The 13,565-nt window shown below is 40.6% G+C and overlaps 2 protein-coding genes across 21 annotated transcripts in view; both read right to left on the reverse strand.

Annotated features, from left to right (window-relative positions):
- Positions 1-13,565, reverse strand: part of LOC125883094 (USP6 N-terminal-like protein) — a 354,121-nt gene that overhangs the window by 177,649 nt on the left and 162,907 nt on the right. The gene's annotated exons all lie outside the window — the stretch shown is intronic.
- Positions 1-13,565, reverse strand: part of celf2 (cugbp, Elav-like family member 2) — a 328,160-nt gene that overhangs the window by 28,114 nt on the left and 286,481 nt on the right. For 12 of the 20 annotated variants that reach the window (XM_049567268.1, XM_049567267.1, XM_049567251.1 and 9 more), the window contains 2 exons: positions 13,031-13,279; positions 7,933-7,996 (listed from right to left, as the gene is read on the reverse strand). In XM_049567268.1, the coding sequence (XP_049423225.1) occupies positions 7,933-7,996; positions 13,031-13,279 (313 nt within the window). The remainder of the gene's footprint in view (positions 1-7,932; positions 7,997-13,030; positions 13,280-13,565) is intronic. The other 8 variants (XM_049567269.1, XM_049567253.1, XM_049567265.1 and 5 more) reach the window with 1 other exon arrangement.

Genomic DNA, 13,565 nt, shown 5'->3' on the forward strand with positions numbered 1-13,565 from the left:
GGGACTTCTGAGGCAGGTATTAAAATTCTAGAAATTTTAAAAGGTGTCTTATCAGCATCTGTCGGGGGTAACAGTTGAACATTAGCATCTCAGGCTAACAGGCTAATATTGATTGATTTATTTTCCATCTGGATGCCTTCTGAACACGACCCTGGTCAGATACACTAAAGTTGACAGTGAATCGTGAACACACTCATTCCTCTGAGATGCATCACATTGTGCCACAGGAAGTCAGCAAACTTTCCTGCTCCTCCCTCAGTGTGTCCAACACTCTCAATAGACTTGAGTCAATAGACTCGATGCTCCCATCCCATTTATTGATTATTTACATTTTCAACTGTGCAATACCGAATTAACCGAACTAATTTGTGCATTTCAATTCTTGGCATCTTTATTTTTATAATGGAACACATTTTTTTTTATGTTTTTATTTATAATAGATTCAATTTCTCAATATTTTAAACATAGATTTGAATTCTCTGTATTTTTTGTTTCTTTAACAGATTTTTATTCTTGACATTTTCTTGGCAGATTCCAAGTCTTTTTAAATCTATAATTTTGTATTTTTATTCACAATAGATTCCAATTCTTGGAATTTCGAAATTTATAATATATCCAATTTTTCTGCATCTTAATTTTTAATAGATTCCAGTTCTTGGACATTTTTATTTCTATAACAGATTCTTATTCTTGGCATTTGTTATTATTATTTCTTTTAACAGATTGCAATACTTGGAATTTTAAATGTTAAAATAGATCCAATTTCTCTGCATTTTTATTTTCTTAATAGATTCCAATTCTTGGCATTTTCATTCATAATAGATTCCAATTCTCAGCATTTAATTTTTTTTTCTATAATAGATTCAAATTCTTGGCATTTTTATCTTTATAATGGAACACACTTCTTTGTGTTTTCATTTATAATAAATTCCATTTCTCAATATTTTTAACATAGATTCCAATGCTTGGTATTATTATTTCTTATTCTTGGCATTTTTTAGTCATCTTTTTTTTTTTTTAACAGATTCCAAGTTTTTTTTTAATTTATAATTTTATATAATAATAATTTATAATTTCGAAATTTATAATATATCCAATTTTTCTGCATTTTAATTTTTAATAGATTGCAGTTGGACATTTTTATTTTTCTAACAGATTCTTATTCTTGGCATTTGTTATTATTATTATTATTATTATTATTATTATTATTTCTTTTAACAGATTCCAATACTTGGATTTTTAAATATTAAAATAGTAATAGTAATAATATCCAATTTCCCTGCATTTTTATTTTACTAATAGATTCCAATTCTTGACTATTACTTGACTTTAACATAGATTCTAATTCTTGGTATTTTTTTATCATCTTTTTTTTTTTTTTTAACAGATTCCAAGTATTTTTATTTTATTTTATTTTATTTACAATTGATTCAAATACTTGCCATTTTTATTTCATAATAGCTCCAAATTCTTGGAATTTTATTTTTTATAATGGATCACATTTCTCTTCATTTTTAGTTATAATACATTCGAATTCTCAGTATTTTGTATTTTATTATAGATTACGATTCTTGGCATTTTTATTTTTTAAAATAGGTCCCATTTTGCACCTTTTTATCTGATTTTTTTTGTTTTTTTGTTTTGTTTTTTAAATAAATTATACAGTGTCTCAAATTTTTATTCCATTCTCGGCATTTTCATAATAAAGCCCATTAATCTGCATTTTTATTTTTTATTACACTGTGGTTATATAGCATATCATAGTATGATGCATAGTTATTTTTCTATCTTCGTCCTCTAGACTCTGTGTTATATATCACAGCATAATGCACACATTATTATTATTTTTTACACTTCTTATGTTTCCATATCTCTTACAGTTTCTTCATGTGTATATAAGAGGAACATATGAAGCTGTTGATATCAGTCAGGCTCTGGTCACAGTGACTTTTAGCTTTCCGCTCCACATTAAACAGTGCCTGATCCAGCAGCGGTCACACAGCAGCTGAAGACACCTGCAGGCTGAACTCTCCTCATCGTTAATCCGCTCGCTGGTGTTAGCATACAGGCCTGGACTTAAGCATAATTAATGCCAACACCCAAATGATGGTGAAGCAAAGGCTATAAAACACCTTCTGTGAGTACAACTACACCTTCCACCTTACTGCCTCAATGTGTGTGTGTTTATGCAGCTGTGTGTGTGTGTGTGTGTGTGTGTGTGTGTGTGTGTGTGTGTGTGTGTGTGTGTGTGTGTGTGAAGATGATGAGGCGAATCCTCATAAAGCAGAAACAGAAGCTTGTTAGAGTTAAAGGGTGGACACTGTCAATGTGAGGTGTATGTGTCGTATATACAGTCTGGGTGTATATACAGTACCATGGAAATACACACACACACACACACACACACACACTCACACAGACACACACGCTCAAACACACGCACGCACACAAATAGACACACACAAACAAGACACCATGAAGAAGATCCATCTTGTCTGACACCGTGGTGGATGGTTTGACGTCGTAACACCCAGACAGAGATATCCTTCACCCAGACAACCCAAACTGAACGCAGCCAATGACAACAGATGGCTGGATTCATCACCGGGATCCACAGCTCTGATTGGTTCATTAAATATATATGTTAAAAAAAAAAAAAAAGGCCACTGCCAGTTTCTGTTGTTCCTCCGAGGTTGTCGTGATGAGTACGTGTCTGTGCGATGTTTTTTTTTCTTATTCGTCCGTGCTGACTTACGAGCGCGTCGGCGCCAAAGCCAATCTGGTTTTCAGAGCGATTTTCCCCAATTTTCTGCGATACATCAAAAGCTAAAATGGATTTCTATTTCCACGCACAGATCGGAGTTGTTTCTCTCACACTCTGTTCGACGCATGCTCGAAACCTCGCACTATTTCAGACTGGTTTGTTTTCTTTAAAATGCACAGCAGGAGCGAGACGAGAGGCCGACTCAGTGCGCCTGGCTCATGCAGACGCACCCTCGGCCCTACAGAGAGGAGAAGGCTGTTTCTAAGAGCTCTTCTTCATGGCTCTTTATTAGAGTATAAAAGAGTGTTTTTATTTCACTGGCCTTTCCCCCTCGCTGGGTTTGGAAAGAGGCCGATAGCACCGGTCTGACCACAGAGATTCAGGGGAAATACCTCTTCACTGTGTTTATACTGTCAACAAACAGTCACTGTAGCATCCTAGGGCCGCTCTGTTTCCTCTCCTGTCATTTCCTCTTGTCCTTTCTTCTCCTTTTCTTTCCTGTAATTTCCTTTCCTTTCCTGTCCCGTCATTTCCTGTCCTTCCCTTTCCTTTCCTTTCTTTTCCTTTCCTGACTTGTCCTTTCCTTTCCTGTCTTGTCCTTTCTTTTCCTTTCCTGTAATTTCCTTTCCTTTCCTTTCCTTTCCTTTCCTTTCCTTTCCTGTCCTTCCTTTTCCTTTCCTTTCCTTTCCTTTCCTTTCCTTTCTTTTCCTTTCCTGTCTTGGCCTTTCCTTTCCTGGCCTGTCCTTTCCTTTCCTGACTTGTCCTTTCCTTTCCTGTCTTGTCCTTTCTTTTCCTTTCCTTTCCTGTCCTTCCTTTTCCTTTCCTGTCCTTTCCTTTCTTCTCCTGTCATTCCCTTTCCTTTCCTTTCCTTTCCTTTTCTGTCTTGTCCTTTCCTTTCCTGTCCCGTCCTCTCCTGCCCTTTCCCTTCCTTTCCGGTCTTGTTCTGTCCCCCTCTTTCCTTTCCTTTTTCTTTCCTCTCTTGTCCTGTCTTGTCCTTTCCTTTCCTCTCCTGTAATTTCCTGCCTTCCCTTTACTCTCCTCTCCCTTCCCCCCTTTCCTTTCCTTCTTTTTTTGTCTTTTTCCTTTATCTTTCCTTGTTTCTCCCACCATCCTGCCTGCCCCTTCTCTTATTCCATGTCCTCTTTCCTGTCCTACCTTTCATTGTCCTTCCTCTACCTTTCCATTTCCTTTCCTCCCTTCCTTTGTATACAACTTCCATGCCTGATTCCTCCTTATTTCCTTTCCTTTGTCTCCTTGAATTTTTGATGTTTTCCTTCACTCCAATTTCCCCATTTTCTAACTACCTCATTTTTTTCTATTCCCTTTCCTCTCCTTTCTTTCCTTCCCTTTTCGTTTCCCTTATTCCATTTCCCCTTTCCTTACTTCCTTACTACTTTCTCTTACCTTCCTGCCCCTCTTCCTCTTCCTGTGTCCTTACCTGCCCTTCTCTTCCACTTTCCTTTGACCTTTCATTTCCTTCACTGTCTTTTCTCTTGTCTTTTGTTGTTTCTTTTCCGTTTGTTTAATTTGTCCGTCCCCCCGTCCTCTACACATATCTTTCCTGCCTGATTTCTTATTTCTTTCTCTTCATTCCAGGTCCTCTCCTTTGCCTCTTTGCATTTTTGATCTGTTTTTCTTTCATTCCAATTTCCCATATCTTTTGTCCTCCTTTTCTGTTTCTCATCCTCTCCTTTCCTTACCCCCTTCTTTTCCAATCATGTCTGTCCTTCCTGTTTCCAATTTCTTCCCTTCTTCTCCCGTCTCCTTTTCCCCATTTCCTCGTTCCCTTCCTTTCCAGTCTTGCCTTGAAATTGTCTTTCTTCTCATCTATGTTCCTGCCATTTTCCTCTTCCTGTGCCCTTTCCTGTCCTTTTCTACGTCCTTACCTTTCTTTCGTCATTTTGTTTCCTTCCTTCAGTTCCATTCTCTTCTTTTCTGTTTCTTTTTCCTCTTTTTAATTTTGCCTTTTCCCCTTTTTATCTCCTCCATATATTTGTTTCCTCTTCTTTCCTCCTCTTCCTTTTCTGTTTTTTTCCCCATCCTCTCCTTTGCTTTGGGGCCCTTTTCATCTTCCTCCTTCCCCTTGCCTTTCACTTCCCCCCTTCCTATCACCTACTTCCCTTTTCCGATTTGTTTCCTTTCCGTTCTTTTTCTGTTTTTATTTTCATTTCCTTCACTATTTTGTCTTAATTCTGTTCCCTCCCTTCCTCTATACACATCTTTCGTGCTTAATTCCTTCTTATTTCCTTCTCATTGTACAGTTTCCTCTCGTTTGCCTCTTTGCATTTTTGATCTGTTTTTCCTTCACTCCAGTTTTCCTTATTTTGAGCGCCTGTCCATCCTCTTTCTCTATTTCTTTTCCTCTCCCTCTTTCTTTTTCCAATCCTGTCTGCCCTTTCAGTTCCCAATTTCTTTCCTTCCTTTCACCTCTCCTTTGCCATTTCCTCTTCCCCTTCCTTTCCAGTCCTGTCTTGTCAATCTTCTTTCTTCTTATCCATTTTCCTCTTCCTGTCCTTTTCTACTGCTTTCCATTTATCGTGCTTTCATTCCCTTCCTTCCTTTATTTTACATTGTCCTCTTTCCTGTTTATTTTACCTTTCTTTAATTTTTCTTTTCCCGTTTTTAATTTTCTCTTCTTCCTTTCCTGTTTTATCTTCAATTTCCTTTGCTTTTGGGCCTTTTTCCTCTTCTCCCTTCTTTTCCTTTTCCGACACTGTCTTTTCATTTCCCTTTCCTGATTTTCACTTCCTGGCTTTCTATTCCGATTTCCTTCCTGTTTCCCATTCTGTTTCCATTTGCTTCATCCTTTTCATTTTCTGCTTTTATTTTCATTTGCTTCATTATTTTTTTTATTTACTCCATTTCCTCCCTTCCTTTATACACGTCTAATTCTCTTTCATTTCCTTCTCTTTATTTTCTTTCCTTTCCTTTGCCTCCCTGCATTTTTGTTTTCCTCTATTCCAGTTTCCAATATTTTCACTGCCCCTCTTTCTTTTCCCAGTCCTGCCTTCTCTCCTTCTCCTTTACTTCTCTTTTCACCTTTCGTTTCATTTCCTCCTGTCCAATCTCCAATTTCTTACTTGCAGTTTCCTTCCTCTTTTCCCTTTTTTCTTTTCCTCTCCTTCCTCCTCTATCTTCTCCTCACCTCTCTTTCTTGTCGGTCGTTGCCTGATGACAAAGACGACTCCACGGCGGCTCTACTTCTCTCTCTGCCACCTTTCTTTTTTCTCGTCTTCTCAAAGCTGCTCCTCCCTTATTCTTCCGTGCATTTGTCAGAGGTTATCTCCCTCATTGAACGTACATTTTGAAGACAGTCGTACGCACACAGGGAGCGGGCGGGATGTAAAAATAACTGGGTTAGAGGGGAATAAAGTCGAGATGAAGCCGTACGCACAGAGAAGGCAAAGAAAGGGAGACAGTATGAGACAAATACAATCTACTTCCCACATCAGAGTCGGAGTATCCGGGCTGTGCAGATGGTACGCGAGTGTGTGAGCGACTGTGAGCACATATGTGTGCGAGGATGCATGTGTGTATGTGTGCGCTCCATGCAGCCTGTATGGCAGCGCTGGGCTGCACCAGGCTGGCGTTGGCTGCGTCTAATTGAATGCTCATTGGTGTAATTGAAGCCTCTCAGCTCTGCAGCTCCTCGTGTTAAAGACTGGGACCAGATGTCATTCAGCTGTGTCACATCTCCTGCCAATCACTAATGCTCACTCCCTCTCTCCGTCTCTCTCCCTCGCGCGCAGATGGAGGACCAACAGATCTCCAGATTCAGACACCGTTACTCGCCCTTGCTTCCAAATCCCAGAGCCTATTTATCCGCGTGAGTGTGTGTGTTTGTAAGGAAATGTGTGTTTGAGCTCGACAGCAGAGTGAGCAAAAATTTAAATCAGCCACAGGGAAATTGCGAGGCATTGTAACTCCAGGGAACACGACAGAAAAACTGGAGGATGCAACACGGGCGCTCGCCACTTTAAAAAAAAAAAAACCTCCCATCACACTCAGATAGTGTTATTGTGTCTTGGCAATTTCCTTATCCTGTTTTCCCCGCGTCAACTGACTAAACAGCGTACAATTAAGAGCTGACACCTTCCTAAGAAACTCACAGAAGGGTAGAGGAAGAAGAAGAGAAGGAGGGCAGAACAGACAGAGTGCGAAGGCTGCAGGGAGGCGGAAAAGGTGAGATGAAGAAACTGTGAGTGAAGAGGGTGGGAGGTGCAAGGAAAAAAAGAGGCTTAAAATAAATAGAAAGGGAGGAGAGGAGAGTTTAATGGAAAGAGGAGAAGTCAGAGATGATGGGAGCGAGTATCCACGGGTCCCCGAAAGTCTTAAATAACCTAAATTTAAAGCCCTAAAAAATTATATTTCTCAAAGACAGAGATTTTATCTCCTTCAACATTTAATAGGAGGCTTCTTGGCACACTCACGGCTCAGATTAATACAGAACTGGGTTAATACAATATGCATTTTTTATTGCATCAGCTTCACTTAAGAGAATTGGACTGTCCCTCACCACTATATTTCCTATTTCTTTTTGTCTTTTTTCTTATTCGACCCTTTTAGAGTTTGGAAACTTTCAGCAGCTACATCCGTTGCAAAATAGGCTGATTTTATTAGCTTTATTTCTTCATTTCCCCTCTTTAAATCGGCTTCAAACTCAATTCTTGTTGCATTAAAATGGCTATAACAGGCTTAAATTTGCACCTGCAGATACTCTTGAAAGGGAATATGGGAGTGCAGATGACAGAGAGAAAGAAGAGACCCTCCACAGGAAGAGAGCAGTAGATGGCGCCAGCCTGCAGTGCAAGATCTCCACCAAACGAGCCCACTTTTAACCATTTCCCCCCTCCCTTTTCTCTTCCTCTTCCCCTTCCCCCCCCTTTTTTTTCTGCGATTCATCCATCCCCACCAAAGCCTCGGTGCTACTGTTACACGCCCAGGGCACAACTCTTGTCTGGCCTCATTAAAAGATCAAGACAATTCTTAGCAACAGTTAATAAATCTTCAGGGCAAAGATCTCTCTTTACTCCACCACGCGAGTTCATCTGTTATGCTCTTTGGTCCTCTTTTAGAAGTCTGTGAAACAAAAAAGAGGCGCAACAAAGAGTCGGCTGCCGTCGTGGATCGTGGTTACGGGAGAGTTTATCAAGTGATTTTCGACTCACCGGCCATCTGCTGGATCCCGCTGAAGGCTCCGAGGTTACCGGAGGAGGTTGCCTGCTGAAGCAACTGATGGGGGAGAAAAGAAAGACAGACAGAGAGAGGAAAGGAGAGACAGGAAAAAAGAAGAAGGGGGAGAAACAAAGTGAGCTGCACAGATCCAGGAAGCTTAATACATGTCAATACAATGCAACAGCGAGAAGCTAAACTCGTAATGAGCGGTTTAGCAGTGTGGTTTTTGCCTCAGCGCTCGATGAGTAAATGAGCTGCTAATATAGTTTGATCTCTCCTCTAAGCAAACACTGTTTGTATTCCGCCATGATTCTTCCAGACAAGTTGAGCATGAAAGCTCTAATCTAGCCGACTAATTAGATTCCAAAACAAAAGTGGAATACTGATGCTGTCAAAAACTCATCCTTCAAAGACTTGAATTAACAGCAAATTAACATCTTGTTTCTATTGTGTGTGCGATTTTTTCTCCCCCCCCTCCCCTCTAGAATAGAGCGTTTCAAAAGAGTGAAAAAGAGGATTGAAAGAGCAGAAAAATCTGGGAGCCCAATTCACAAAACACTTTTTTGTTCACTAAAATAAATCAATATCCAGTAAAGGTGGGATGTCTGCCTGACAGGTGTTAATGGCTCTTTGATCAAACAAGTTGAGAGTCAAATCTCCAGACTTTACACGTGTATTTTAAAGAGGGAGAGTTTGGAGTTGTTAATTTGGAAACTGAAGAGCAATGAGTCAAGGGTGAGTGCCAAGACTTTCTCTGAGAAGAGTCCTAAGCGCGAGGCTCTGAAAAGGCACAGGACTGCAGAGACTGAGAGAGAATGAGGCTTCTGAACCCGACTTTAGAAACCTAACAAATCCCCCAATCAAACAAATCAACCGATGAGGGACTTAGATGCTGTGCAGCCGAGCCTCCACTGCAGGGTTTCTCAAATTGGGGATCAGTGGACTCCCAGGGGTTCGAGGCTGTCCCCTGACACATAACTTCTTTGTTTAATCCCACAAAAGTCAGAAGAATTTAACACAATTAGTAAATATAGTGGAACATTCACAGAAAGTGGGCCTCACTCTCAAATACTGTTTGTTTTGTTCCTGTCCTGTGAAACCATCGATTTATGAAATGTCACTTTTTCATGAACTAAGAACAACAGGGTAACACTTCACTTGAAGGTATCTACATAAGAGTGACATGACACTGTCATAACTATGACATAACACGGTCATGAACATTATGTACATGTCATTAACGTATATGACGGCTGTCATTAAGTGTCATTCGGTTTTTGTAATGACAAGTTGACATTAATCAAAGTGACATTACCAGAAGTTGTCTTTGTCATGACAAGTTGACATTACCAGAAGTTGCCTTTGTCATGACAAGATGACATTACCAGAAGTTGCCTTTGTCATGACAAGTTGACATTACCAGAAGTTGTCTTTGTCATGACAAGTTGACATTACCAGAAGTTGTCTTTGTCATGACAAGATGACATTACCAGAAGATGTCTTTATGTTAATGTCAAGTTGTCATTATAAGAACATCCCAAACAAATTTAATGACAAAGACAACTTATGATAATGTCACTTTGGTTAATGTCAATTTGTCATAATCAAGACAACCCAAACAATGTCAACTTGTCATTACAAAAACGAATGACACTTAATGACAGCAGTCATAAACGTTTATGACATGTCATTAACGTTTATGACAAGTTCATGACAATGTCATGTCATAGTTATGACGGCTGTCATTAAGTGTCATTCGGTTTTTGTAATGACAAGTTGACATTAATCAAAGTGACATTACCAGAAGATGTCTTTATGCTAATGTCAAGTTGTCATTATAAAGACATCCCAAACAAATTTAATGACAAAGACAACGTATGATAATGTCACTTTGGTTAATGTCAATTTGTCATAATCAAGACAACCCATACAATGTCAGCTTGTCATTACAAAAAACAAATGACACTTAATGACAGCAGTCATAAATGTTTATGACGTACGTAATGTTTATGACAAGGTCACGACAGTGTCATGTCATAGTTATGACAATGTCATGTCACCCTCATGTAGGCACCTTCAAGTAAAGTGTTACCAAAAACAGATATTTTGAGCTTTATTACAAGACATTTTTCTTATTCTAACAGTTTTTGTATGATTTGTTTTGCTCAAAGGAATATTTTAAGTGCAAAATAACTCTTTGTAAATCAGTAACTCTCCGCATGTTACGCTAAATTTGTGAAGAAAACTTCACGTTTCTTGCACGGTGAACGAAGAATCCAAAAAAGGGCGAACATTATTCATGAATTGAAGTAAATGCAACACATTCTCGCTCCAACCTTGTCACATATCGACGCTTGGTCAGTGGGCTTTCACATCTACATATTATGTGCTAGGGTTCTTGGGTGCGTCTGTTGTTGACGGGATGCTGTGTCAATTTAGATCCATCCATTGTCTGGTGGTGTTTCGAATATTAACTGATGCCAGTTATGAATATGGGCTACAGGTGTGGCATGTCACATGACTGGATGTTTAAGACCGTCGCCATCTTGATATCTAGAAGCCAGGGTTGACTAATTTTGGATGAGAGGGTGGAGCCGTTGAGGAGCTGTGATGGCTTTTTCAGCCCCAGACGTTACTCCTTGGTGCTCAGGCACGCTCAGGGGCACTTCTCATAGGCCAGTGTGCTCTATATGGTAATGTTTTAGCGAAAATGCACGTGTTTCAGCAGTACTGAGCATAGGACTGGATAAATGAGACTTGGATTATACTGCACAAGTTGTGTCATAGTTTGTAGACGGATGTTTTGATATGGTTTTGCTGCTGTTAAACGCAGACCCTGCTGACTTAGATTCATTAAGAATGTTCACTGTTTTTGGATTCTTCGTTCACCATAGAGGCATGTGAAGTACAGAGAAGTGTTGCATAGAGATGATACACCGTCTCATCTAGTTGCATTGGTGTGAACCGACAGGTTTTTACAACGTTGCAGAACGATGCATTGCACAAGCAGTCGCCTGTTTCAACTCGTCTTGTTGCGAATCTTTGGTCTGAACTGGACTTAAGTCTACGAACATTTTTTGGAGTTATTTTATTTAAACCAAAATATACAATATTTCCTAACGTTGCTATCCTCGTTCATTCTTTGGTTAAATCTCGTATTGATTATTCCAAATCTGTCCTCTTTGGTCTTCCTCTCAAATATCTTCATAAACTCCAGATGGTCCAGAATTCAGCCGCCCATATCATCACCAGAACTCCCTCCATCGATCACACGCGCCTCACCTTTAAGCCCCTTCCTACCTGTCTGAACTCTGTCATATCTACACACCCCGCTGTACTCTCACGCCTGGTTCACACTACACAACATTTCTGCCTATTCCAACAGTCACTTTGTCAGATTAGGCGACTGTGGAGACATAAAATCGTGCCGTGACTTGACCGACAGACATGACAGACTACACCATGATCCACTTCCACATATGTCAGCCGAAATGTTATTGTAGTTACGTAAAAGTGCCACCAGATGGCAGGAGCTACATTTGACATTCTCGCTACTGTATCCTCCACAACAAGTTCCTGCAAATGTTTCACAATAAAAGCCTATTTAAAAAGTGAAGGGATTCTCTCAGCCGAGGTTATAAGGGGCTTTTAATTTGAAACAGGTACAGGAAGCGTTGAGTTTGAAATGACAGCACGATGCATGAAGTTTATCAATGCAAACAGGGGCGGATAAAAAGTGAAAATATAAAAACACAGAGGGGATAATAAATAACATATTCTGTTTCAAATGAAGCTGTTATGTTAAGTAAAAGCTCCACCACGGCTTTTTAATGTTCTTACTTTATATCCTCCATTATGAAGAAGTAACATTGTTTGCTAGCTTGATGCTAATGGCAGTACATTCCCTTTTCACTCTGTGCGGTAACATCCGTACAGGAAATATCAAAAACCCTGGGATGTTGTTGTTGCACAGTTGTCGACGGCAGCAGCTAACTCTGTGTTCCTATTGGTCAAAGTGACGGCTGTGACGGGAGAAGTCGTGAGCGAAACATGCCAGACTTTCTGTCGGGATGTCGTGAGGCGTCCCAGACGTAGTGTCGGCTGTCGTCTACTACGACACACACAACACGAGATGAAACGATGGATTATCGCGTACGACACTCATTGTCGTTCACGATCTGAGCCGGCACCGTGCGATGCTGCGTCTGGCTATAATCAGGCTGATGTCGTGTAGCGTGAACTCGGCATTAGATCCTGTTCTGCAATCCAACTCACATCACCATCTGCCTGTTTGACTACCGTGGGGTTTCTCCAGGTACCTCTAGAACTCTCTCCCCAGTGACATTTGCAGTATTGACTCCCTTTCCACTTTCAAATCCTGAAAGTCTGAGAACGCATCTTTTCAAGCTAGCTAATATTTATAATTAGTGATTTCGTCTCGTCATTCTATTGACCTATTATTGTATATTATGGAATTGTTAGATTTTATGATTCATATATACATTGCGTCAGCTGGGACCCTCAAGAGGATGAAGCGGTTAGAAGATGAATGAATGAATGTATATACATTGCTGCTTGTTTTTTTTAGCTGCGTCTTGTCAGGTGTCCCTGAGTGCTTTGAATAATCTGCATTGTTATTATTATTATCATAACCTTGGTGATATTACACTCCTTTTATAATGCATCCATGTAGCACATAGAGGTGATTTCTGGGAGACAGGGTTGGGTAAAGATAGCAAAATAGATAATTCTCTGCAATCACGATTTTCAAAAATCCTCCTATATGCGTCCTTGCACTGAGAAATTAATCAGAGTTAGTTTGCATGGAGAGTTGCAGTCGAGGAGGCTGCGTCTGTGTGTTTTTTCTGCTGTTAAATTTTGGAGATACTGAACACACAGTATATTATTGGCTCCCAGCAGCCTCTGTTCAGAGACCTCATTTCCTCGCCGCGCTACAGTCCCAGGAGGAGGACGGAGGAGAGGGCTGAAGGAGGAATTACAGAACAAAAGAAAGAGCGGAGGAAGAGACAGGAGGCCAGTGAGAGCATGTGGGGGTTTTTCAGGTTGGGTGTTTTCGATTGGGGCACTGACTGCGGCGGCGTCGGCCATGGGGCTGTAGTAAGGGGTGGTGGAGGAGGTGGTGATGGTGGAGGTGGGCGACGCGGCGGCTCTCCTTACAGCCAGATACTGCGGGGTGAGGCCACCCAGGCCCGTCAGGCTCCCCCAGGTGGTCGCACTGTTGAGCTGCTGCATCTGCTGCGCCAGCTGCTGCTGCAGACGCCGCTGCTCCTTGTCCTTCTGCGTGTCGGCGAACTTCACCACGATGGGAGACGAGCAGCCCTGCAGGGGGAGGAAGAGGAGAGGGGAGGAGACAGGAGAGAAGAGAGGAGAGGACAGAAATGGAAAAACAAGTGAAGAAGAAGAGTAAAGATAAAAAAAAAGAATGGAAGCGGGAAAGGGGAGCAAACGAAACAGGTCAGGAAAGAAGAGAAGAAATAGAAGAGAAAAGGAGAAGGATAAAAGGGTAGATAAGAGAGGATAGGAGAGGAAGAGAAGTACAGGGGAAAAGGAGACATAAGACAAAAAAGAAAGAGGCGAGGAAAAAAGAAACACGGAAAGACGAAAG

The sequence above is a fragment of the Epinephelus fuscoguttatus genome, linkage group LG22, assembly GCF_011397635.1.
Source record: "Epinephelus fuscoguttatus linkage group LG22, E.fuscoguttatus.final_Chr_v1".
Classification (NCBI taxonomy): domain Eukaryota; kingdom Metazoa; phylum Chordata; class Actinopteri; order Perciformes; family Serranidae; genus Epinephelus; species Epinephelus fuscoguttatus.